This window comes from Hylaeus volcanicus, chromosome 5, assembly GCF_026283585.1.
Source record: "Hylaeus volcanicus isolate JK05 chromosome 5, UHH_iyHylVolc1.0_haploid, whole genome shotgun sequence".
Taxonomy (NCBI): Eukaryota; Metazoa; Arthropoda; class Insecta; order Hymenoptera; family Colletidae; genus Hylaeus; species Hylaeus volcanicus.
In genome coordinates, this window is record NC_071980.1 from 20,934,475 (window position 1) to 20,961,609 (window position 27,135).

The 27,135-nt window shown below is 33.2% G+C and overlaps 1 protein-coding gene and 1 long non-coding RNA gene across 3 annotated transcripts in view; one reads left to right on the forward strand and one right to left on the reverse strand.

Moving 5' to 3' along the window:
• Positions 1-27,135, reverse strand: part of LOC128876111 (mitochondrial carrier protein Rim2) — a 41,368-nt gene extending 14,233 nt beyond the window's left edge. For both annotated transcript variants that reach the window (XR_008456950.1, XM_054122213.1), the window contains exons 1-3: positions 26,859-27,135; positions 20,065-20,250; positions 16,997-17,271 (exon numbers count right to left, since the gene is read on the reverse strand). Coding sequence is in view for 1 of the 2 variants with exons in the window: in XM_054122213.1 (XP_053978188.1) it covers positions 16,997-17,271; positions 20,065-20,250; positions 26,859-26,899 (502 nt within the window). In the remaining variant the exon portion in view is untranslated. The remainder of the gene's footprint in view (positions 1-16,996; positions 17,272-20,064; positions 20,251-26,858) is intronic.
• On the forward strand, positions 10,277-11,871 carry LOC128876113 (uncharacterized). Its single transcript, XR_008456951.1, has 2 exons — positions 10,277-11,023; positions 11,567-11,871. It is a non-coding gene; the product is annotated as an uncharacterized LOC128876113 (long non-coding RNA).

Genomic DNA, 27,135 nt, shown 5'->3' on the forward strand with positions numbered 1-27,135 from the left:
ATGTAAGAAATATACATTTTTCTATACAGTGCAACGAAATTCGACAATATGCATAGTTTATGTAATTCGACCCACATGAAATTTAATTAGAAAGTTGTTACTTCATATACTTTTCATATTTGTGCATATTCTCGTTGATATATCCATACTTTCATTTCCCACAAATGGACAAATATCCGTAATCTACTTATAATAAATGCAAATTTGTGTTATTTCATCGTTACGTATTTTGTATTAAGTTCTCGACACTTTTCCATCAATTTTAATTATATGGAAGAAACTACTGTAACAGTGTTTAAAAAAAGAGCACCTGTTTAATTTGTCCTAGAGTACAAGACCCTCTTGTTTGTTAGAACTACCTCTGTAGCCGGCCCCTTTCTCTCTCATAAGGTTATTATTGACCTAGCCGCTGGTTGCGGTAGAAAGAATATGTCGATCTAAGTATAGGTTCCCTTTTACTGAAAATAGTAGTTGCTCCTGCAGCAAGTGACAAGGAGCGGCTTTCCTGCTCGAGTAGCCGCGAGAAGGTCGATTACTTTCGAACGCTGCAAGAGTTGCAGTTTAGGAAAACTTAAGAGGGGAAGCCCTCACCTTGGACGCGTGAGAATCACAGTTATATTCAGCAATTATCTTTTCCCCCGAAAACAATTCACTTAATGAAAGATCTGTTTGCTGATATTCATCATGCATTTATTAAGTAATAAACAAATCATTTTTATTCAGATTTTTTAAATAAAATAGCGATTTGGGACCATTACGGGACTACAGTAAAGACTGGATAAGTGCAAGAAAATTGGGACCCAAACATTGCAGTTATCCAGTCGAGGTTTCTATTCTGTGTTTACATTTAGCTTGAACGTAGAATAGGATTGAGAGTGAAAGAGAAAGAGGTCCGAGGTAAAAAGTAGTCGGCAAAAGCGTATCAATCGGTTAGGATCATATTACACTACTCAAAGAGGGGATAGTCATCTTGCATCTATCCAGTTAATCCTGTCTTGCACTTATCCAGTCTTTACTGTAGTCTTTTTCGAATGACTAATCGACGAGTTCTCGAGTATAGTCAAACCTAAAATAAAAAACTAAGTATTTTCATGTTCTACGTGATATGCAAGTATACCGTGGTATTAGGTGTAGAAATTAATTTAGTGCCATTCTAAAGTAAATTTACCATTCATTTATAAAGAAAAATCCGTCCAACGTGTAATAATATTTCCTAATATTAAATCTTTACAATACAATTGATGGAAGTATTAGGTGTAGAAGTTAATTTTGCGCAATTCTAAAGTAAATTTACCATTCATTTATAAAGAAACACCGTCCAACGTGTAATATTTCCTAATATTAAATCTTTACAATACAATTGACGAATGACATGATGCAATAACATCGTCGCGAGATTGATAAGTGACATAGATAAATATTAACTTGAATTTTGGTGTATTTCAAATAAAGTACAATAACTCGTCCCTCAAGAAATTAAATTACGAATGTTGCAGAAATGTCTAGTGTAGGGTAACCTGATACCTTTTAAATTTAAATTTGATAAGAGACCGTTGAAATTTAGGTGAGAATACTGGCAGACCCAGGAGGATCGTACACGAAAGCTATCGGGATGGGCATCGATATTCCCGAATTAGGAGGAACGAGAAGTCGAAGGTATTCCATGGCAACGGTAAATGGCATCGTTAAGGAACTATTCGTGGACGCGCCCAATGCGAAACTCGTGTGTTTGCAAACAGAGGGGATTCCGACATATTGTACCTGACTCGTACATCATGTCCCAAAATAAACGTTCGGTATAAGGATCGATACGTTTCTTTCTTACCACGTTCAATGTCAGACTAATAATCGTGAAAATTCCTTACGAGGTTACAATTTTGTTTGTGTATAATTAGAAATGATATGATCTAACTCATTTCTGCAACCTCTAAAATTCAACAATCTCCTCCAGATTTATTTTCTTTAGCACCACATCTTTAGAATTAATGTATTTAATTCATTAATGAAAATCCTTATCACCTAGAAATACGTGATTCAATTTTTTGGATGAATAGAGTGTTCGTTAAAGTTGGTCCAATTTGTTTACTACTATACAAAGAGAAATCAATAGTTAAAATAGCACGCATCGGTAATCATGTCAACGTCGTATGGATTTTATTCCATAATGTACTTAACAAATATCTATTTAATTATATTCACGGTATAAGTGTTTACGTAATTCATTAAGTAAATATTTACCCTTAAAAATATTTATTTATCTTTATATAATATATGTACTTGATTTTGAAGTATTCTTTTGTATTTGTTTTTCTTTAAATTTAGAAGAAATTTTGTATGGGGTGTTGCACACATATTTATTTATATTTAAGAAATATAAATATTGTTAATATCTATGTGTGTATATCATATCGTTACATTAATGTATATATTATATATCTTTTAATAATATGAATATATACATATATTAATATAATTCATACATATAATATATTATATGGAGATGGATACATATTTCACTTACTATTTACGTAATGAATATATGTAGTCACTTGTATAATAACTTATACAATGAAATTCGGCCGCCATGACATGAATGCGAATGTATTTTAAAGTGATTGTAAATGCTTAAACACGATAACTTGAAAAACTAAAAAATCTTCTAACGGCAACAAAACAAATAATTTATATTACTGTACATAACAGTAAAATATCCTTCGCTACACAAAGACTCGCAATAAACGATAGCTTCTCCAAAGTATACCCAAATGTAAACAAGGTTCGCCAAGCCCTGATCTATACCAATATATCATCTCATATGTAAACACAACAACTCGTCGATCAACCTAATATGCATAATCTAATCGCCGTTGTCCATCTAAATCTAAATGATTAAACTACCGAACGAAAGATACGCCATTATCGTAAAACGTCATCTTACAAACAAAACGATTCGATGACTGAACAACAATATTAATCGTCGTTAGGTATCTCGTAACGAGATCTCTTTATTAGCGATACTTCGCCAGTCATTCAGAGTTTACAAACAGGTATCCCGTCCTATTAACCCACTTGGTGGGATAACTGGCGGCCAACGCACTGTTTACTGTTGTGTGCCATTGCGACGCATCCGGATTACGCAATCGTTTAAAATTCGAGCGTCGAATCGTGGGACACGTCAAAAATTGAAAACAATCGTGGTCCCCAACGTAAATATGGACGTCCTTGGGTATTCTTGGATCTCTAATGCACAGGACTATAGAAACGTCGAAACTGGTTTGGACTAAGCGTTTCGTGTGCGTAGAAGTTACAATTTAATGAGAGAGACTCTAGTAAAATGCTGAAAATAGTTGGATCAAATTATTTGAAAGTTTTTACATGATGTGGATGTACGAATTACCTTGTATAGGTAATTGAAATTAGACAAAAATTTTGTATTAACATTCATTGGTGTCTTTATGCCAATTGTTGAAGGAAGGTATCTTGGAGGTGTTAAAATCATAGCTACATTCAACAATTTTTTTCTTCGATAACAATTAAGAAAAAAATAATTATTATTTAGATTTTTTTTGAGTAGAATATCGATACTGGAGTCATTGAATGCCACCAATTGATAGTACAGACCGGACTGATAGCATTGTAATATGTATATTGATTATATAGAACTAATAGTATTCGTGGATAAGTATGAAGTATACAATGTGAGTAAACATTTGTGTTTTTTTCTCATGATCTGTGTAAGGCAAGATTGTTCTGATGAATTTTTATGTTATTATCAATAATTAGGGGAGCTGTACAAAGTGGTAATTGTTAGTGGTTTATATTATATTACAATTTAATGGTAAACACTATTTATAAATAGTGTTTTAACAGTAACAGTTTTTTTTTTATTTCACTATGTTATCGAATTAGATATTTTAATTAATTTTTGAATTACATAAAAAAGAATTTTTCGTTATGAAATTTTTATAAAAAATTTTCATATTTAGAACATTTAAAATAATGTTACAAAAATATTTAAAGTAGAAAAGATAACTATATAAGGAAATAATTAAAACAAAAATTCGAAATTTTGAGGACTCGCTCTTATTATTATAAATAATAGCTCTAGCACATTTCAAATGATTTTATCAATTTTTATCGTAGTAAAAAAAAAAAGTAACCGATTATGCGACTTGCAGTCAGTTGTTTTGTGTCGCGGTGCTGATATAAACAGACAACCTTATCTTTTAGAAGTTGATGTTATAACAGAAATAGTAATTCAGTAATGTAACATAAAACATAACATATCGTGTATGCATTACTTATTAATAAAACGAAAGACACTTTTGGGACAACCTAATATTTTTCCTTTAAAATTTTCAAATGATCGGGCCACGTCTTAATGCTGAAATTAAGAATGTAAATTTTGCAGGAATTCCTTTTCATGTATTTCCAAGGTATTTAGGGCGCGTGTAACATAGATTTAAAAAATAATTAAAATAAGGACCATCCTAATATATTTATCTATCTATCTATTTATCCATGTTCAGCTATAACTACATCCAGTCTTCTGGATCTAGATTTCTACTGTGAAAGAATATTACGATGGTGTGGATCCAACCTTTCTTTCGCCGTTTGAACTAATTGTAAGGTAGGCCGAACAGAAAGAGTCAATATTTTCCTCTGTCGTTAGCGGGGAGAGGTGGACAAGCAGTTCGAGAATCTTCTACGTGTCAGGTGTATGCTAACGTCGCTAACAAGTTCTTCGTTAACACGCAAAAGAATGCTAACAGTGGGAATTCTCCACACTGCTTGGACATAGTAGAGCAAGAACGCAAAAACATTCCAATACGATAAAACAAAGTTTCTTATGCTTCATCAACAAGTGGATATCAGTGACAAAGGGAAACTTTTTGCAAATCCCATAAAGAAGAATTCTTAACTCTTATCGATACAGATTGTTTTATCATTTCTTTTTTTTTTTAAATGAAACCTTATATTTTTTTTAAATGAAACCTTATATATTTTTATACAAATTCATCAACTTATTATACGAAGTGTTTACTGTAATGTAAAGCCCTAAATTAAAGTTTCTACTCCAGCATTTAATTAAACGCACTTGTTTTCTTTGAACTTGATTTCGTATTATCATACCATTATCATACATATTGTCATATATATAAGTCGATGAATTTGTCTAAACGAATGTTATCTTATTATTACTATTGTTGTTTTTCAAATGTAATACGAAATCTAAAAGTAAATAAAATTTAATTACAAATTTTAAAGTTAATTCTACCTAGTGTACAAATCGTCCGTTACTATTATAAATTAATATCATAGAAAAGAAGTCGTAACATGCTAAATGTATTGGAAAATGTATCTTGATAAAAACGTTTAATTTAACAATGTTCATGCCACAACTTCTCTTACAGCAAAATTATTTCCTCGATACAATATGCTCGGGAACAAGAACCTTGTACCAAATAACCTTCGTAAAAGCATTTTTTGATAGATCCATCCACTCGCGAGTATGTAAGCAATCCGCTCGAAGAGAAACACCCTGTACATACAATATGCAGATGCTATTCGCACCGCATACCTTGGAACGGTAAACACGCGATAAAAAAAAAAAAAAAAAAAAAAAACAAATAATAATAAAGACAACGCGAGAACGCGCGTACTGCGAACGTCAATTTCTTTTGCATTTGAAGAAATTCCCGATGATGGCCGGTAGAAAGATCGAAGAACATGGTTCGCAAGTGGACGATAAGATATTAATTCATAATAAGTTACGGAACCGTGCGTTCTAGCGTACGCTTTCTCCGTGTCTGGTGTGGTAATCTCGTGTTTTGATTCTTAATGTCGCTATAAAAATAGATGGACGCGTGTTTACGAGGGATCACGTTGCACTCGCTACCGGCGCGTTGCGGCGTCACAAACGGCCGCGGGAAGGAAGGGTCCAATTGTGAACGTAACGGCGAAACGAATTCCTATTGGTAGCTCGCGTCGAGCTTTATATAGCCTAATGATTCGTTTAAATTCTGCAATGAATGCAATTTTCATCGTAGGATTTCGTCGACCTTGAATATACAGAAACATTTCGCGATAAAGTTCGGAAAAACGTTTCGGTCAGTAAAGTAAAAATACCTCTCTTAAACTGGCAGGATAAAATCACCAGAATCATATCGGAGTTAGTGAAATATTTAATACTTATTTTGTACTAATTTGTACCTCAAACAGTAATTTTGTAACTCGTGCCATAAAAAAAAAAAAAAAAAAAAAAAAAATCGTGGCGCTGCTACCTTAACCCTTTGCGGTCGAGGCATTGTTCTATAGAATCAAATCCAGTACATTTTTATAATAAATTTCTGTAAAACCAAGAACTACTTCGAAAAGAAACATCTACGAACATTCGTGACTCAATGAATTATTGTTTCAATTTATAATTAGCTGTACTCTGATACAAGTAAAATTGAAATTGTACGCTCAAAAAATCACTTTTATATTACATATGTCGCCGTAAAGGCGCCACTCGAGTGCGAAGGGTTAATATTCAGACTATGCCGTCCGCTGGCACCACTGTGGTGCTTGCTTGCTTGATTTTTTTAAGTGCGTAACTGTCACTTCAGTTATTGCACTGAATCCATACACACAATACAATTATTTCTATTTCTCTTGACATTACTTTGCCTTACATAACTCCTTAATTTTGGCTCAGTTCGCATTATCGTAACTCTGTACATTACATTTACGTTAGTACACGTCTGTTGGGGCCCACTGGCCCCCATCTACAGGTAGGGTACTTCGGGATCGCTAAACCCGTACTGTAGTTACATACTCGCATGCTACAGCCCCTGAGGGCTTATATGAATCTTTAGACATTCAGGAACATATTTATGCCACAAATAAAAATTTTATATTATTCTATGTTATTTTATACTGTTCTAATACGTAACAACAACAACAACAACAACAATAATGAGTGAAATAGTCACAGATATGGATTGAGGTTTCTATCTCTAAAGCTGCAATCTTAAATTTCCTTGTTTATCTTCATAGATTGCACCATTTCATACGAACTATGTTCATACACCTTAACAATATTTAAACAAACAAATTACATAAGATAAGAGAAATATGTAACGTAATATACACGTAGAGTGGATAAAACATGAATTGGCATCTTTATTTTATTTTTTTTTCATTTTTATGTGTTAAAGTAGTATATTAATACAAAATATATGTTCTGATATCCTGTGAAGTATAGAAAAGTAATTAATTTTCTTGTAACACGTAATAGAACTGGAAGACTTGTGATTCTAATACGGAGTCATCAATTACAGTATCATCGTAAACACTCTGATGTAAACTAACGTTGTTTTTTATGATTCATTTATCTAGAAATAAGCAGTCGGTCTATATTTACATTCGATACAGGAAATATGAATGCTAAACGAGTTATTCGGATTCGTAGGAAATAACATTATTACCTTACATAAAGAGGGACGGAGGGTGGGGGTGAACAAGCACTAAACTTTTCTCTCGAGGCATTCGTTTTATTCTCAAGCACGTGTTTACCGATCAATTGGAACGTGAATCGATCGAGAGACTGTGTGGCAAGGGTGAGCGCGGGAAACGCCGCGGATCGAGCTAGACGTAAACAAACACGACAATCGAAGCTTGACGCTCTCGATGCAATCGAAAGGAATGGGACTTCAGGGGGTTACGGTTCCGATAACCTAGACCTTACGTATATTTTCAAGGACACTATCCCGAGTAATACCCAAGAAAATTCAGCCTCCGCTCGTTATTCTGTTAACGTTACTTCGTTTGGAACGTGAAAAACTGTGGCAATCACAGATACTATAAAACTATTTTCTTTTATATTACTTAATAAGACTTCCCATACGGCTTCAATATTTGCAATTTTGACAATAGACGTATTATTTTTACATACTTAAAACGTGTAGTAAAATATGTAGGAAAAAATTGCAAAAGACCTTCAGATTTTCCATCTAAAAAATACTAAAAATGACTTAAAAATAACATAACTCTCTAGTTATTACTTATTAACGCTATACGCTATTCCGTTTGGGTCACGTCAATTACTGACGATAAACTAACAATAAACAGAATGATTTTCGCGCTAGTTTTCCCACATATTGGATGAATATTTTGCGTATAAATTGCAGCTGGTGTGGACACAATGGACTCTTATGCCACGATACAAACTATTGAGTTCAAGTCACGTCAATCATTGACGATCGACGGTATACAAAGTGTTTCGTTTCAATCGGAATGGTTACATATCTCACGATAGGATGAGGCTATCAAAGAAATGTTTCAACAAAAGTTATCTGGTACAAAGGGACAAATTATATGGAGTAAATAATTTTGTTGTAAGTAAAGTGGTAAAGGAGATTTAGTAAGCAAATTAGTCTGTTTAAATAGAACCTTATATATTTTTACCTATGATAAGGTAGCATTTGTTTAGACAGTTTCATTTATTGTAATACGAAGCCCTTGATCTGTGTTTGAAGTCTGAATCGGACCAATCAATGGTTTCAGCCATCACAAACTTGAGGCTACTAGCTGAAGAAAAAGCATTTTCAAAACAACCTAGTAAAATACGCGAAGTAATACACAGATTGCGATTAGATACATACAGTGGATTGACAAAACATTTACACACCTATTTGTTTTAAAGATAACTAAAGATAATGATTTCTTTACTAGTCGTAAAAAAGTATATAAACTACTATCGTAATGTTTTAGTGCTTCACTATGCACAAAAACAGTATATCGACTTAGAAACGTTAATAATTTACCATTTCGAAACATAATACCAAAGAAAATTACATAATCAAAAAACGTTTCCGACGTGTTTGTCTCGCTTCCTTCCTTGAAAATATTCAAAAGAGGAAACGAGACAAATATATCGGCAAACTTCAGATTTATTCGAAGCCTAGGGGTTTGCCCATCGCTGCTTATTTGTATTTTTATATTTAACGTAATTTTGTGTTCGAATAAAATCGATGTGGCAAGCGTCTTTCCCTTTATATATATCTCCTTCTCTCTCTATCCCTTCCTCTCGGCGATATTGCATAAAGTTACGCGTTTCCACGGAACATCATTGCGTATGTAGGATTGCACGGATTCAGAAATCGAATGCGCATCGATATCAAGAGATTCTACTATCGTCTACCATCCCCAAAGTTCGTAAACATTGTTTACTAAACAGTCTACCATTGAGAAAAACGGAGTAGTTCCGAGTCGTTCGACCGGCTACTTGTAAATAACCACAAGACGAGGCGTTCAATTACGCGGTCGTTAGGTTAAAAATAGAATAGCATAGCGCCCACCGCAGTGCTTCTCAAATCTTAACGAGCACCACCCTCGCGAAACCTGGTAACGACAAACCTACCACGACCATTTCCAAATTATTCTGCAGAGTTCCTTACAATGAACACATTGTCATTACATCGGTATTTAATTCTATGACATTCCTTATAATTACACTGCGGATCTTTATACATTTACAGGACATTTAAATGTGCAAAGAACTACAAAATGCAAATAACATGCAAGAATATAAAAAAGATAAAAAAGATTGAGAGTAAAGTTCATGTTATAATACTTGAAGAATAAAATAAATTCCTATTTAGGTTCAATTTTTGAAAGCACGTTCGCAAACATTTTATTTTGCGTAAAGATCCGCAGTCTACTTATAATATACATGGATTTTTCAATTTTACTTCTCTACTTGTTTCTCCCTTTTTCTGTGACGTATACGTAAGGCGTTTTATCTATTGCAACGGGTCATTTTAAAGAGAGAAAAGCCATATTAGATGCGTACAAATCATAGATATATTCAACAATTTTTTTCTCGAAAATAATTGAGTCAATAGAAGATCTGTTTCCCGAAGTACATTGTAAATATATTAAATGATAAAAGATCATTTTTATTTAGATTTTTTAACTAAATAAATGTTGGATTAAATACCAGAAGGATGTATAAACTGAGATTTTAATTGTTTCTTTATTAGACAAACAAATAGGGAAAAATTTCATCTATCTGTTCTATATAGAACCTATTTTGTTCCAGATCGAATTGGGTCTCGTGATAATAATATAAAACTTAAATATAAAGTTTTATTTGAATTCATGTAGCTATTTAGAGACAATCGTGTTAAAAGATATTTTAAAAACAATTTGTTTTCTAATAGTGAAAAAAAGCATAATATACAAAGACATATGTAGTTGAATATTTACTTGATAAAGATTATAATCTGTACTATTGTATATTCGATACTTTCTATCTCAGTTTTCCTGGCCTACATTATAATTAAAATAAATATGTAAAAATACAAAATTTATACCGTAATCGATACAAAAAGCTACAAAATTATTTTAAATCGTAAAAGTTATTCTAAGAAAGGATGCTCATGAGGAACCCTGATCGACAAAACTAACATAAGTCACGAGTTGTTAAACTTTACGCGTATAAATAAGAATCTTCCATTAATGTGCTAATTAAATACAAAATTGTGCACAGGAATCTGCAACGAGGCGATAAAACAACGAACGTATATTAAGCTGTTCGCTATTCTTCGTTTTTCTCGTTTAACTAATTTCTATGCTGTGTGCAATCGATTAGATCACCCGATATCATGCGCAACATCACGAGGCACTACGTTCGTTGGTTGACCCGAGTCTGTCGACAATCAGACAGAATCCAGGAAGATGTCGCGAACGATTATGATACTCGAATCGGAAAGGCGATTCTCACACGATGCGTCCGGACCGTAAGTAAGTACAAACGAGCCGTAACTGCTCGACAAGCATGTTCCAAGGCCGTCGAGCAATTGGATGCAATTGCATCCCGACAGATAAGCAAGAAATAATACCGATAAGCCAGTCATCTGTTTCATTCGTTACGCGGCTCGTGTTTTGCTATTGGATAACGGGGTAATGCTTGCAAAAAGAAAGTCGAGTCAGAAGAGGAGACTTCTTCTGTGTTTACATTCAAAAGGGCTTTAAGGTAAGAATAAATGAAGATAATAATTAACGAAACAGTATTCACCGTGTTTCTTACTAAAGGGGAGTCACTCGTGTAAAAATTAACTACCAGTAATTTTCTAGATAAAATTATGAAAATATGTATTCTTGTATGGCTTGTGACAGTGAATTAAAGGGTGTAAAATTGAATTTGAAAGAAGGAAAATGTTGTATATAATTTTGAAAAAGAATAATCGTATCACAAACTCCATACCCTTGTTCGATTCCTTTTAAAGAGCATGTACACAAAATTTGATTTAGATAACTTAATTTTTGAACAAATTGTCTGTAATTTCAATTACAAATGTAAAATGGTAATAAAATATATATTTCCTTTATTAAAATAAAACAATTATGTACATATAGTATATTACCATTATTATATTATTTATATTATACATATTGTATATTTGCATACTATTGTATACCATATATATTACAAATAATATAATAATATATATATTATATATCCAATTAAAATTTATTTTAACAATAATGAAGTGTTAATAATGATAAAATGTTTAAGGGAAGGAAAAACTTGGAAAACTTGGAAAACTTGGACACTTGCTTACAAACGTATTGCTGCTGCCAGCGAAAGATAGCAAATGAAAAATTAACTGGTGAGCGTCTACGTGACCATGCGCACGTTTTTGGGACAGTGGAAGGGGATAGCCCTCCAAGCGCATGTTGCCTAAAAAAGGAACCAATAATCGGTTACTGTAATAAAATTAGAGCGCGTGACATTTTCATGCACCTCTCTATTACTCAACTTTCTATTGTAGAACTCGACTTTTTTTTTTTAAACCGAATAATAAACAAATTTTAACTCTATTGATCAAGATGTTATTTACTTATTTATTATACATGAGATGGATATCAAAACTGATACAATTTACGTATTATAACGTATAGAATATAATCGCATGTAAACAAGGTTGCAGTCTCATTAACGAGGAGTATAGAATTCCTTATCGCTCAGTACTCCGTCACTCGTTCCATGCATGATCGATCAAAGACTATAAATTTGATTATTATTTTTAAGAAGCTAATAATATATATATTTATTTATTTATTTATTCTGTTTTCATAAAGATAACAAGTTTTAGTAACTATATATGACAGTTAAAAAATACATGAATTAATAAGTAAGAATAAATTTTTGTTGTACCAGACACACCAACAAATATTTTTGAGTGATCGTGTAATCGCTTCTAATCAGAGTTCAAAGTTTGTTCTCCATAATTAAAACAAATTGGAAGGTGTAGGATTGAATGATTCAGTTTGAATCTCTCGTAAAGATATGTGGAAGTAAAATAATTACGATCGTCGAGGTCGATCGCTGATTGAAGCCAGTAGGACTTTGACTATCAGTTAAATAAAGTATTTTTTATCACCGCATACATGCTTTTAACTATAAATCCCACAGGTATAGCAAAGACTATATCAAATTCTACATGTTATATAGAATATTGGAAATAGAGAGTATAAATATCCTATATATTATTCTTCTTCAGATTACAAATATAACAAGTAGTTATAATAATTGAAGAAGAAAAACGATAAGCAAAATATTACGCTGTACATACATTATGTCCATCAAGTTGAGACTTAGGTTGCGTGTAAAAATTTATTGATACGTCATAATAGAGATCAGGGTGGCGACTTAGAAGGTTGGTACTTTACTATATCAAAATGGCGAGTAAGTATATCTGTTTGAACTAGAGTTACAAGTAATTGAATATAAGAGCACAGAATTAATTTCTACACCTAATATTTCTCTGTGATAACTGCTACAAACAGCACTTCACCAATACTAAAGTTGGATATGCACCACAATCTATCAAGTTCTACACAGTCTGTCTAAAAAGAAACCGAACTTATGCTATAAAATGAAAAAAGTACAAGTAAAGTTTTTACACACACGTTTATTTACTCAAAATAATCTCCCTCTGCGTCAATACAGCGTGTAGACCGCGTAATTAACATTTCGAAGGACCTTTGCAGCTCCTGTTTTGGTAGCCCGTTTAGTACGGCTGTTACAGCGGCCTGAATCTCCGAAATGTTGCTATAATGTGTCCTTTCATTAGAATTTTCAATTTTGGGAAAAGAAAATAATCGCAGAGAAACAGATCAGGCGAGTAGGGTGAATGATCCAAGGTAACAATGCCAATTCCAATGAAAGGGACTGTGACAATGAGGGAAAACAGGAGCTGCAAAGGTTCTTCGAAATGTTAATTACGCGGTCTATGCGCTGTATTGACGCAGAGGAAGATTATTTTGAGTAAATAAACGTGTGTGTAAAAACTTTACTTGTACTTTTTTCTTTTTATAGCAATAATTTGGTTTCTTTTTAGACAGACCGTGTATAGTGTACAATAAAGGATTCAATGAAACAAGGATTACCCCAAGGGTATCGAAGAAGCGCTAGCTCAATCAGACACTTTTCATTGCAATATTCAGAAAAACAAATTTTCATCCGAATTACAATGGAATTACAGTCATGTTCCGCGACTATCTTCAACATTAGTATCGCGTATGAAATGACTTGCTATCGTGGCACCCCTGCGAAGAGTTCTCTTTACGACAAGTGGGGTTGAAGTTCAACTTTCTCCGGATAAGATATCATCCCATTAACGAGAACACGATGAATTATGAACTGTGCGGAACAAATATAGGCGTCCTCTCCAATTGCTCCATCGTTACGTAATTTGCATACAAACAAATTAACGTGTGGCCTTCGTATGCAGTCGCAATAAAACTGTATCAACAGTCAAAGGAATCAAACTGGATTTTTGTAGATTTGAGTTGTAAATTTTGTGAGTTTAAGTTGTAATAACAAAACATTTATAGAATGCTAAGTTTTATTGTTCAGTGCCCATCTGTCTCTCATAATTGTTAAAGAAGTTTCACTTTTACCGTGCATAGATGTCACACACTCATTTTTATTTCGTAATTCTGGCAAAATTTGTAACGCGTAAATTGTTTATAAATTTATTGTAATCGAATTAATTAAGTTACTCAATTTTCGAATAATTCATTGCTAGTCTACAGATTTATGAGTATACACAGTGGTTCACGTAACTTGCTCACCTCGATTAACTTCTAAGTTATGTTATTCTATGATAAAACTTTTATACAAAAGTTGTATGATTCGAAGAGGCACATTGTGCAGTGTATGAGTCCCTTTTGTAGGTGGAGATGGGAATGCATACCTTAAAAGTTAATCGAGGTGAATAAGTTACGTGAACCGCCCTGAATACAGATTTATCATTAGCGTTATTCGATTAAGAATTAATTCCTCGATTCAGTATGCGTCAATATTGAATAAACACGATGACTAAACACAGACGTCAATTGCACTATCTTTGTTCGGCTAAAAGTTAACATGGATGGAAATTTATGGGGGTCGCATGCTCCCAATGTTAAGGGTCGTTACTAACGTTACTAACGTTACTAACGTTACTAACGTTACTAACTCGACGAGCTTCGAACGTAGAGAAGGACATCGAATAAAGAAGAGGACGGAGCGAAAACACCGGGGTACGTCGGTGAGACAATTTAATGCAACGGTCAAACTTTTTTATTATTAACTTTTTTGTTGTAAAACGTTCACCGTCATATTTCTGACATTTTTCTGACAAATTCTTAGGGAATTTAAAATCTGTGGCGGATCGGCAACTGGCGTTACTACCTATTGATCTAAAGGACAAGACGATATAGCATAATTATGTATCATACATCATAGAACACTAACTAAAAAAAGTTGAATTGTAAATATGAATTCTGTTCTGAGTCTGAATTATATCGTGTTTGGTTTCATTTTAACCGGAACAATGTCAGGAATATGATGGTAAAAGTTTTACAACAAAAAAGTTTCGAAGCTTGTCGGCAAACGTCAGAGAATGTACGAACTCTATCAGAAATGCACCAGTTCAGTCCCGAGTTTGTGCATTTATGGAGACTTTACTGTATTTCTTAAAATAACGTGATTTCGTTTCTCTGCTGTTTCACCGTAAAGACACGTCTGATGTTATTAGGCTAAAACATGGACCGTATCTGTAAGATAAACCGACTTAAAATCTGGTCTGGACGATATCACTGAATTTTTTCTGGAACGGAGTGTCGCGGGGAGGAGAGCAGCGACGATAAAATTTACGGTATCTTCCACTTCTCGTGTTTTCGCACCAAGAATACGTACGATAAAAGTTATTGAAAATTAAATTTAGAGAGCGGAATATCGACGCGAACCTTTAACCCTTTGCATTCCAACGGCGAGTGTCATACAAATCTATCGATACCGACCCAGATATTCGATTTAATGAAATGTTATCCAAACAAGTAATTAGGAGTGTAAGTGCACTATTTAAAAAAAAATGTAGTATGCCATTTAAATAAATGAAGGTGATCGTGAAAGATTACTGCAATATTATGAATTTCTTCGTAGCCATATAAACTTTGCAAACAAAGTATCTTTATAATTCTAGGAATAATGGAGATATTCAAGATGATCAAAGTTATCGATCCATCCTGTATTTAATTCTCTATAACCCCAAGGACACTGAAGTATCGATATAGCAATATTTTCAACTTGCACAGCTTGCATTCTTTCTTCTATCATTGTACGCCATTTTGGCGTTTAAATAAGTGTATGATTACTCAGCAACCTGTTTATAACAGTTACTAATTTCATACGCCAGGATGAATCCAGTTTATGCATTTAAATTCATATCCTGTGATCAATATTCATCAGTATCCTGTTTCATAATCTTTCTAAATATCTTGTTACAAATATTTATCAATACCCTTTTTCATAATTTGTCCAAGACCCAAAAATAATTTATGTCACTTAATTTGGTCAGAGGTTTTTTTTAAATAATTTTCTTTCCTCAACGAATAATTCGGCCAATTAAAACGTATAGAAGCAACGTAGTTATAAAGTAATTCAAATGAACGTAACAAAAGATCGCCTATATGTATATTTCGTTGGCAAATATTGCGACCTCTTGCTAGGACTCGCGAAACATTCAAAATCCACTGCGACAGAAGGTTAAGTGATATTTCTAATCCTTGATAACGTCGAGTACTTCAGACAGTAGAAGAACGGAAGGAGGTTATCTAATTTTTACAGCAGATCTATTTTTCACAAATATCTATACTACACGAGTTTTCAGTTACTTTCAGTTAAGATCCTGAAGACCTATAAAGTAATTCTCACCAGACATCATGGTTTCTTCGCAAGATTTCCGAAATTCTAGCTTGGCCACTTCTTCATCGCGAGGAATCAGAAAGCACGCGATTACGTTATCAGTCCGAAGATGCGTCACAATCGGGAACCAGTTATTTGCAGCTTAATGACGACTAATTCATTCAAGAGATAAGGCGAATGACGCGCGACTTGACCCCACTGAGCTTTCTATCAAAAGCCTGCTTGAGATTAATCGAAGAGCAATAACCGACTTCGAAAGGCATTAAAACTGCACTAAAAAGTATGAAATAATTTCTAGTTAATTTATATGAATACTCGCATGCTCTAAATATAACTGCTCAAGAGTATGTAATATATATTTTATTGTTGATATATTTTTAAATTTGTGCACATCCTCACGAATTTTCCCGTTATTATAATTTTCAGTTATCATAAATGGATAAACTTGGACAGTCTAATTATAGCATTCACTCAATCTATTAAACCCGTTAAAGTCGTTGTACATTTCTTCAAATTTAAATTGTAGAGATAAAATAAACCATTTGATGAAACTGTTATAAACCATACAAAGCAGAATTTTTTGCTCTACACGATAGCGTTTTTGGTTTATATGCTGAATTTCAATTTTATCAATTTCTAAGCTTTAGAAATGAATATAATATTAGTATAATGTAGTATTAATTAAAATGAATACAATTCCCTGGAGGTGGAAAAACGGATAGAAACTGTTGACGGATAGGAGCGACTTACCAGCGCAGAATGCAGAGCATACGTGAACGATCGGCGTGTCCGGGGGTAAAACTGAGTTGAAGGCGATCTTGCTCTTCGAGTAGGCGCAAAAGTAAATTGCTCTTGAAGGCGCAACGCCTACGAGGTTCGGGCCGAGCCCTTTGAACAGGGCACGAGTCCCTTCGTTTTCGACGATGTATCGTATGCATTGATAGATACCTGGGGTCGAGTGGGACCGTGGAGAGCAGCCAGGAGGAGTCGGGACACCGAAGTGCGATAGGGCGACCAGGTCATGTCTGCAACAAATGGAACGAATCGATTAGTTGCTGCACGAGAGGAACGTTAATCCTACTCGTCTATCCTACACAATTTCTATTTATGGGCCGTATCATTACCCATGGTTGATACTAACAGGAAGAGTGCAACACTTACAGGTCACTGATTTACAGTACCGTGCAAATTTACTGTGCAAAGAGTACTAATTTTGATTTAGCTTATATACTTTATTTTAGTGATATTATTGAACAGTATAGTCGTCGAAATTAGATGAAAATAATATAAATATAAATTCAAAAGAGAGTTTAATATTTAATGCTTCTTTTATCTACGTTTTTATCGACTCTTCTCCAACAACTTTCATATCATTTTTTAATGATTTCACTAGGAATGTTTTGTCGTTCGTAACACCTCATATGGTTCATCTACATTTGTTGGCTCTCTTTTTACTGTTTCAGTTGAGTTCGGGTAATCAAAGCTCACCAATGTGTTCGAATGATCAAGAACCGTGACGTCATTACTTTGAATAAATGAAATTCTACTGTACCCCTTTTTTAAACAATAAAAGAGGCTGTACTTTAGAATGTTTTGTTCATTTATTAATTTAAAAAAAAAAAAAAATGCTTTTACACTAGTGAAACGTATGGTTCATGAAAAAGTTAAAGAATTACTATCGATCAAACATTGAAAAATACTTAAGCTACAGCCATCGGCGTCAACAAGGTGTAGCGCTCGGGGTTCACGATGCTACCCAAAGAACGCATCTGCAAACAAGAAATCGAATAAATTTTGGAAATATATTAGTGTAGTTAGTACGCGACGATCGGTAAAATTAAACTTTACCTCTAATTCTTTTTTAAGTAACAAAATAAGGAGCGAAAAGATTAACGCAAAAATTGTAGTTTTTGCGATCGTTGCACACGTACTAACTATATTAATATATGTGACAAATTGGTTTGTTTTTCTTTACTTTCACCTTCTAAAGCCGAGGCTATAGATTAATTATTTTTCAGTATTTTCTCATAATCTTTTGCTTTATCGTGTTTATGAACTGTACTTTTTAATAGTGGCCATTTTTAAGGATTTGAAACAAGTCAAGACGTTGATTGCCACGTCACTCATGTATGGGTGACAGGGATTTTCACTAAGGAATTGTAAAATTAATTCTGAAGATCAGGTGTTAAAAAAATTAAGTCTGGATAGGATTCGTGAATTTTGATCGGATTATAAAAATAAATACTACCGCAAATGTTAGAGTATAGTTTCCAATAATATATAGTATAAGTAACTTCAAGAACAAAATCTGAATTTCATAAATATTTTCATGAATATACCTGACACTCAAAGTGTTATATTTCAATCATACAAATTTATAAAATCAATTCTTCCTTTTGAGTATCCAAGTATATACATATAATACTTTAATCGAGCGATAGGGTTTAATGAAACTATTCAAAGAACTTTAAAGAAAGAAGGATTAGTTCAACACAGAAATCGTAGCAGAAATTTGTGAGCCTTCGTTAAGGAAAAGTTTACAGCTTTCACGACAACCTTTGGGATCGATTTTTAGAATCGTCAGCCGGCTGCACGATACACCATCGCTGAAGGTTTATTTCGGGCCAAAGAATGCAGCGAATGCGAGAATTAGTCGAGTAAGAACAGCCAAGTATGTCAGACACATCCGTATATGTGCAGTACGACCAAATTACCGTGGAACGCTTTGTAAAGACAGGTGCAGACTTTGTTTACAGAGCCCTTTACATTACTATTCTTTGCGCGTGGGAGTGCTCGAGAAACAATAGGTGAAAGAAAGCGATTCTCTGCCGAAAATTAAATTTCGAGTCTTTAGATAGTCTGTTTTAACTGTGTTTTAATGCCAATTCAGGAAGTTGAATATGAACGAGTGATGCTAAGTCAAACTGATACAGTATTTGAAAGAAAAATTATACAAATTTAGTTAGAAATGATAACTACAGAGTTTCAAAAGTAACATGTTAAAAAAAAAAAAGTAGATAAGTAATTAGAAATAAACAGAAAACATTGTCGCTATGACATAAACGATCTCTACTGAATTATTCGTGATGATATCGAGTCAAATATACAGTTTAGTCAAATTTGAAAAAATCATAATTAGAGAGTTTAAAAAGAAATATGTTAAGAAATAGAATGAAAATTAATTAGAAAATTAATTAAAATTGGAGATAAAAATGATGATTAAAAGGTACAGAAAGTATTACTTAAAAATCAACGAAAACAAAAAGTATTGTCACTCTAACGTAGTTTAACATAGAATACATAATACAAAATATACACAACCTCTACTCAATTATTTATAACAACAATACTATCATTACTCATTTCTATATCATCGGACATTGAACTAATTTTGCATCATTCACAGCGGTGTATGCATTTTTTATGATATTATAATTAGGTTAACGTAATATAATGTCAATAGTAGTAGTATAAATACATTCTGAATGATTAAACGCATCCAACAAATTAAGGGGGGAGTCTGGCCCAGTCAATATTTTTTTCCAATGCATACAAATTCCAGATGTAATTTACTTTTGTTATTGAAACTTTTTTTTTTTACATATAAAGGGACTTTTAAAGAAGAAAATTTGACATTGTAGATTTAATTTGAATATATATAGGGAGGATTCTCGAGCAACTATTCTAAAAGCAAGTGATCTTCATAATTTTATTTTTAGATCTACTAATGCTTTTCTTGATTATCCAGAAAAATGATTTCATAATTGCTTGGATCAATGCACTATGTTATCTCTCTATACCAAATTAAGCAAAATTACCTAGTATAGCCCCCGGTGCATAATCTTCTCCTCTGTTCTGATTTCAGAAGGCTTTTGCACGTAACATGACCGGAAGTCAGCTCCTTGTTGATTGGCGGCGGGTAAAAACCAGACGAGGAAGACTGTAGACGTGTTTTGACCACTTCCAAGGGACATGTGACTATTGCACCCGCTGTGCCAGCCACTCTGTAAACAATAAGAAGCATCATCAGCGATAAATTCGTCTACCTAATTTAGTTTCATTTTTCTTGTGTCTCACAAGGTGAATTTTAGTGGAGTGTTTGGGGGCTGACCTGATACATTTTTATTTTCTATGGATTTTCAAACTGTTGGTATCATTTCATAAAGGAAGAAATTTAGACTAAAATAAGTATCTGTCTAAATACAGAAATATTTATTTTGAGATGCTTCGATTGTGTATTTATTTAAGTCCTCTTGGTGAGACATAATTAAGAACAAATGGCAATTTAAAAAAAATGAAAAAAGAAAAAGAAAAGAAAAGAAAAAAAAATGTTCAAATTAATATTTGCTCTTCCTTACTGTTTATCGAAAGGACCCAAACAATACAGACTCGAAATGTTTGATACATATTTATGTTTAAACTGATGTTCCTTTAAGACGAAATTTTTATTTCCTTAATTAAATTATACTTTACGAGCAATTTATTACTACAGTGGGACCCGCATACGTTGAAACTGTATTCATTCGACTCCACGAAAACTCGGTGATTACAAAAACATAGTTAACCCAAATTAACGGAAGTTAACTCCATGCTGAGCAACACACGCTAGACCTCTACAAGTTGAATTTACATAAACTGACCTTTCCATTTGAAATGCATTACGCTCATTTTTAAAACGACTGTACTCTGCTTCTGTTTCTTTTACATTGCATTGCTTTGCAAAATCTGCAAGTCTTATTTATCTTCCTCAAAGAATCAGAATTATTTTACAAAATCCAAGGCTATTAACTATTTTAAGACAACAAATAAACAAAAGTATCGAATTTTTACTCTTAATGAATTTACAGTTGTAAATGCATTCATTTGTTTTAGATACTTTCGAAAGTCGAGATTCTGTTTACTGGATCTTTAGAAATCGACACTTTTTTTTATCTCGACACATTTGTTCTCCTTGAACTTCGACTTACTAAAGTTCAAACGCAAATAGGTGTTGTAATTGTTCAGGATTAACAATTATGTTGGAATCCGTTTTTTTTTTTAAATTGTACTATGAGATTACAAAAACTGAGGACTTCTATCAATTTTAAAAAAAACCGAACTACGAACTGATATTGTTGTTATTTTTAACTTATCTTTTACTGGCGTGGTTAATAACATTTCCTTTTTACTTATATTTTCTGTACTACATTTATTTGTATAATATAAACTTTACAACTATGCTTATACATTATCGAGGTAAAGTATTGCGCTTTTCCATGCAAATCTAATAATTGTTTAGCATAGAAGGCAGTCATATTGGATCCAAGACTTTGAGTTTGGAAATTCTGGAATCAAATTCGTAATCTGAGAGTTGAAAAATCTGTATGAACAAATTTGCATGAAAATTTAATTTTGTAGCACAGGAAGTGGCCATATTGGGGCCAACACTTTGAATTTAAAAATTCTGCTATCGAATTTTATAATCTGAGGGGACAAAAACCATCATACATCCAGTTTTATGGAAATCTGAAAACTCTTTCTAATTTTCGCCAGTTTATTATGATTCTGTCCCACTGTGCAACTACGTTACACCTAATATTTCTCTATCGACATTACTTTCAGATCCCTGCAAGTATTTACTATTCCACACACTCCTAGTAGGTGGCAATATTATTGCTCGAACTAAGTCATTGTCATGAACTGCGTAGTAGGTTTCCAAACGCGCAAAAGATTGCGATAAATCGACGAGAACCTAATTCATTTACATAAGAGAAAAATATATTCTCATCGTAAGAACATGCACTTCTTGAGGGAGAATTCTATCAATGTTTACACGAAAGTTTTGGCAAAAATACGACCGGTATGGCGTCAGCAATATTCGTAAATGCATTGCATATAAATTCCGCCCACGTCTTGGCAGTTGAGATTCGAAGAAAAATACCGAACCGCGAAAAAAGACTTCCAACGACGACGTGGTGCTAAAAAATACACGAATTTCTAAACTGAGACGATCAATTACATGCATAAACATAGATCACGGGTTACTGAATAAATTTTAATAATGTCCTCGCGCGATGAAATTTCTCGCTGATTTTCTAAAAGACAAGTAGCTTTTTGTATGCGTTTAACTAAATTTTTAAACCATTGTCTCGTGCGTAAGTAAAAAACATTTTCTGAATATTGCAAAATTTTTGGTAAGATTAATCTACTTTTATAGATATAAATATTTGTGGTCACGTTAAATAAAAAAAAATTAGAAAAAACTGCCTCAACTACGCTGACGTCTTGTGAACAATTGTAAGGGAACCGAAGATAAGAACCGAAGCGGCGTCATATTTTTTAAATTAATTTTTCTCAAAAATGTCGAAGTAATTCTAGTAGAGTACTACATATACTGTGTTAAAAGCTGATTCAACTCGGTGACCGTCAGGTCGTGGCCTCTCCTTGTCAGATCATTGTTTATAAACACGAAACACGTTATACGATCCTGAATGAAACGTTTACTTTTCATAAGGAACCATTTCGTGACCGGTAGCACATGTTATTCGGGCGCACCCTGTACGTATACAGTGTAGGATAAAATGACAGTTCACCTAATGTTTTTGTTTATATTGTTATATATGTACGTAAGAACGTGTACATTTTGTGCACCCTTTGTATATTGCGCACCTCATTTTACGTAAACAACTGGGAATCGCTTTAGTTGAAACATGGCTTGCGAAGGTTACGAAAAGAAATGTAAACAGAATTTGTGAGTCAATGGGACAAAATGGTAGACCATTTGAAACATTTATGCGTCTTAAATTTCATAATAGTTGCTACTTGGGATATCACGGAAAGCATAAATGTCCAGAATATTTCTAAGATATATTACAGTTTTCCAATTTATTTTGAAAACGGGAAGAGTTAAGATTCCAGAGAAAAATAAAGTTAAACAAAGTCTATTATTACGTTCAGAGAAGTGCTCTATGTCTAAAATCGTAAAATTATTAAACAGAATTAAAAAAATGGCGAGCGATTTATTAGAGTATCTCTCATGTGAAACAGGAACGCGAGAAACATGCCATTATCTACATAGCTTCGAATTTAAAAAGAAGCAGCAAGAAAAATTGCTGCAGGAGTAAATGTTACCAGTAAAAGAAATGTACTATGCATTTTACAGCAGTGCAAATATATAAAACACTAAAAATAACATCACAGCGTAGAAAAAAGCGTTTAGAATTTGCAAAAATGCGCATGCCTTGAAGGTAACAATAGCGATGTGTAATATCCTAATATCCAGTGATAAACGGAAGATTTAAATTTCATATGAGGTCGCATGATGAGGAAAACATAGATAAGTAAATTGGAAAAAAACACGTGAAAAGAACTGTACGAAAAGATCATATTTTTGATAAAACAATACAGTCACAAACACAACTAATAATTTAAAAAATTATTTCTCTTCAAAATATACAAAAGTTTTGAATGGAGCTGCACGGTCTCCTGGGTTAAACATGATTGAAAATGTTTGGGTCACTTTATCCAGAAATATTTAAACGAAATATATTTATTCCTACCAAATAAATGCATTTAAATATACGTAAATATTTTCATCAATATTTGTTTACTAAAATGAATTTAACACATCCCAATAGCTGTTTAAACTTTCATGTGTTGTTAAATGTACAGCTTTTTTATAAACAATTAACTAAATTCGTCAGTATTCAACCAGTTTATCGATATTGTATAGATTTATATGTAACGTTTTGAAATTTGAACGTACTAATGCATTTTTTTGTTAAATTAACAAAGTTAATTATTTGTGTATAATACATTTGTATATCACTTATAGACTTTTGAAATACCAGTAAATATTTTGAAAATCAACGAAATTGATTTATCTTTAAAAATGTAACAATTCATTAAAATTTGAATAGCTATTTGAACATGTTAAATACATTTTTTAAAACAAATTATAATGAATCTATCAATGCATTTACATACAAAATGTTCAAAACTTATTGAACGTTTTGATAACCAATCACAGCTTCAAGATTTATTATGATCGTCTAATATCGAATATAGTTGACTCTTAAACAATTCACTTATACGTGTTTTGTTTAATTTCGATATCACCCACTTAAGTATTAGGTTGTCCCAAAAGTTTCTTTCGTTTTATTAATAAGTAATACATACACAATATTTTATGTCTAATGTTACATTATTGAATTGTGTACGATTCGTTCTGCTGCATTACTGTTACAACATCAACATCTAAGAAATTAGATTGTCTATTTATATAAACACTACCGCACAAAATAATTGAGTGCAAATTACGAAAGAAACTTTTGGGACAACCTAATACTTATTTTGTTTCAGAATTAAGCAAAATGTAATAAAAATACGTTCGCAACGATACGATTACGATGTACATAACCACAACGCATTCGCACAGTAATTACCGTGTAATTGCGGTGCAATCACACTCGTTAAACATTATTGTAATATAACAGGTACAATATAGAGAAAAGGTATCTTGTCGTCAACGGTAGGCTATTGTAGCGAAGCTTTTGAAGAGTCAACAATTTCACGCATATTTTCGACTACGCAGGGAGTCGACGTCCCTAACCTAACCCCCACGTAGTTCAAGGTGCAACTGAATTGTTCGTATCGATGCGAATCTCCTTTGAGACGCAGATATTCGAATATCCATACCCCGTGATACATATACATATATAGTATCGAATCATTGCTTCAGGCACTTGATTAGCAGTAAACGCGGGACAATTATGCAATAACTATTTGCTATTTGAATTCGTTTGCACTATTGCTAGACTTGATTCCAATTTTACAGAGGTTATCTCATTGCATCGGTATTTGAAATCGATGCTCATAATCTACTTATTTCCTGCAACAATAACACGCATCCAAAGACGCCAACAATTTTCTCGTGCTTACTACTGAATTCGTTTGCACTATTGCTAGACTTGATTCCCATTTTACCAACGTAGGTTATCTTATTGCATCGGAATTTGAAATGGATGCTCAACCGATGCTCACAAACTACTTATTTCCTGCAACAATAACACGCATTCAAAGATCCCAACAATTTTCTCGTGTTTACTACTGAATTGTAATCTGAATGATCCCTTATGATAAACTACATATTACGAAAAGATTTTCGAAAACAGCAACCAAAAGGAAACGTGAAACACTTAACAAAATATGTAAAATCAGAAAAATAAAAAAATCAACTTTTTCATAAATTAATAGAGATACAGAGGCTTACATAATCTTGTTATGCATCATAACGATAGTGATACTATCAAATTTAATCTTTTTATAGAGTTTACCTCACAATTACAGTACAAGATAACCTAATTTTCAGAAAACCCTGAGTTTTCAATGAACTATTCGCCGCTTTAAATTTTAAAATTTAATCAGAATTTTCAAGAACAATCTCAAAAAGTCTTCAATTCGAAATTACGTTTATTTGTTGCATTAATTTGATAAAGTTAGTGGTTATTAACGTCGACGCAGTAGGTGATATGGTAAATTCGTCGCAATTCTGAGCTCCCGGGCTGGCCTTGGAGAAGTCTGATGTAAACTACTATTCAATTCACAGTCGCCAAAAAACGGACAGAAAAACCACTGATTTTCAGGTCACTGTACCTTTTCTGAGTTATTGGTATGAAAATGACGATAAGAATTCATGGTATTCGTGTTTACAATCCTAACAAAATTATGATTCGAAATGTTCAAACTTCCTTGTCGCAAAAATATTATTTTCGAGTTACATCATTCTTGCCACAAATCACATTGTGTTCGTTACAATTTTCCATCACGAAACTTTCGTAATTCGGTTCTCCATGCACGAGGGGCAACCGGCGAAGATGACATAAAGAGAGCCGATAGACAATATCGTAGTACCACTTTTCTAGAATTTTCCCTCAATTTCAAATTTATTGCGAAAATATACAAAATCATACTAGCTGGTCTACTGTTCACGAATTTACGCGCATTTGACAGGATTGGAGTTTTCTATTGAAATTTTAGAGATTTAACAGTCTCTGAATACTAGTTCTATAATCTTCGAATTTTCTGATTGGAAAACGAGGTAACACTACACAAAAATATAACAAGTACCAAACACACCAATAAACACTGGTATACAGAGTTTCGTTCGGTTCGATATTATAACCAAGTTATATAATCTGTTCGTGTTCCAAACGTAAAGAAATAGCTTCGATAACATTAGTCCAACCAAGCGAAATACGTTGAGCTAAATACGTGTGGGGTTAACTCATCAATTCGACTTGCATTTCACTAAGAAGTGGGCAAAATATATTCGAATAATGAATAACGGACAAAATCAACATGTAGCAATTAATTCGTGACCATTATTCGATAGGAGTTTCGTTAGTTCGTTGTGAAACATATCATTGTATAATTCAAATTCCAATCTTTATGTAACCCGCAACAAATAAATAGTTGTTCGTCTTTTATTCGTCGTTTTTATCTAAATAAGATTTCTGCCCATCTCCGGTTTCACGTGTGTTCTCGCTCTTTCGAACAGACGACGGAAACTGTCGTCACGTTTTTTAAAGGTTGGTTTTATTTCGAAGATAAGCAAAGAAAAAACGGAACCCACCCTCCGGCGACGAGATGTATCGCAGTATCGCGATCCAACATTCTTCGATTTAGCAGAATACTCCGTCACTCCGGAAGCATGTACTTCGCGACAAGAAAATTAACGGAAACCACTGAACGTTCACACGCACGAATCACGCCGAAAACTGCTTTACAAGCACTAGTCGATCGATGTTATTTGATTCTCGCCTCAACGATCGAACGAAAACAACCGACAGAAACAGAAAGACAACACTTGTACGTTCGTAAGCTCGAAAACAACTGATTGCATCGACCAC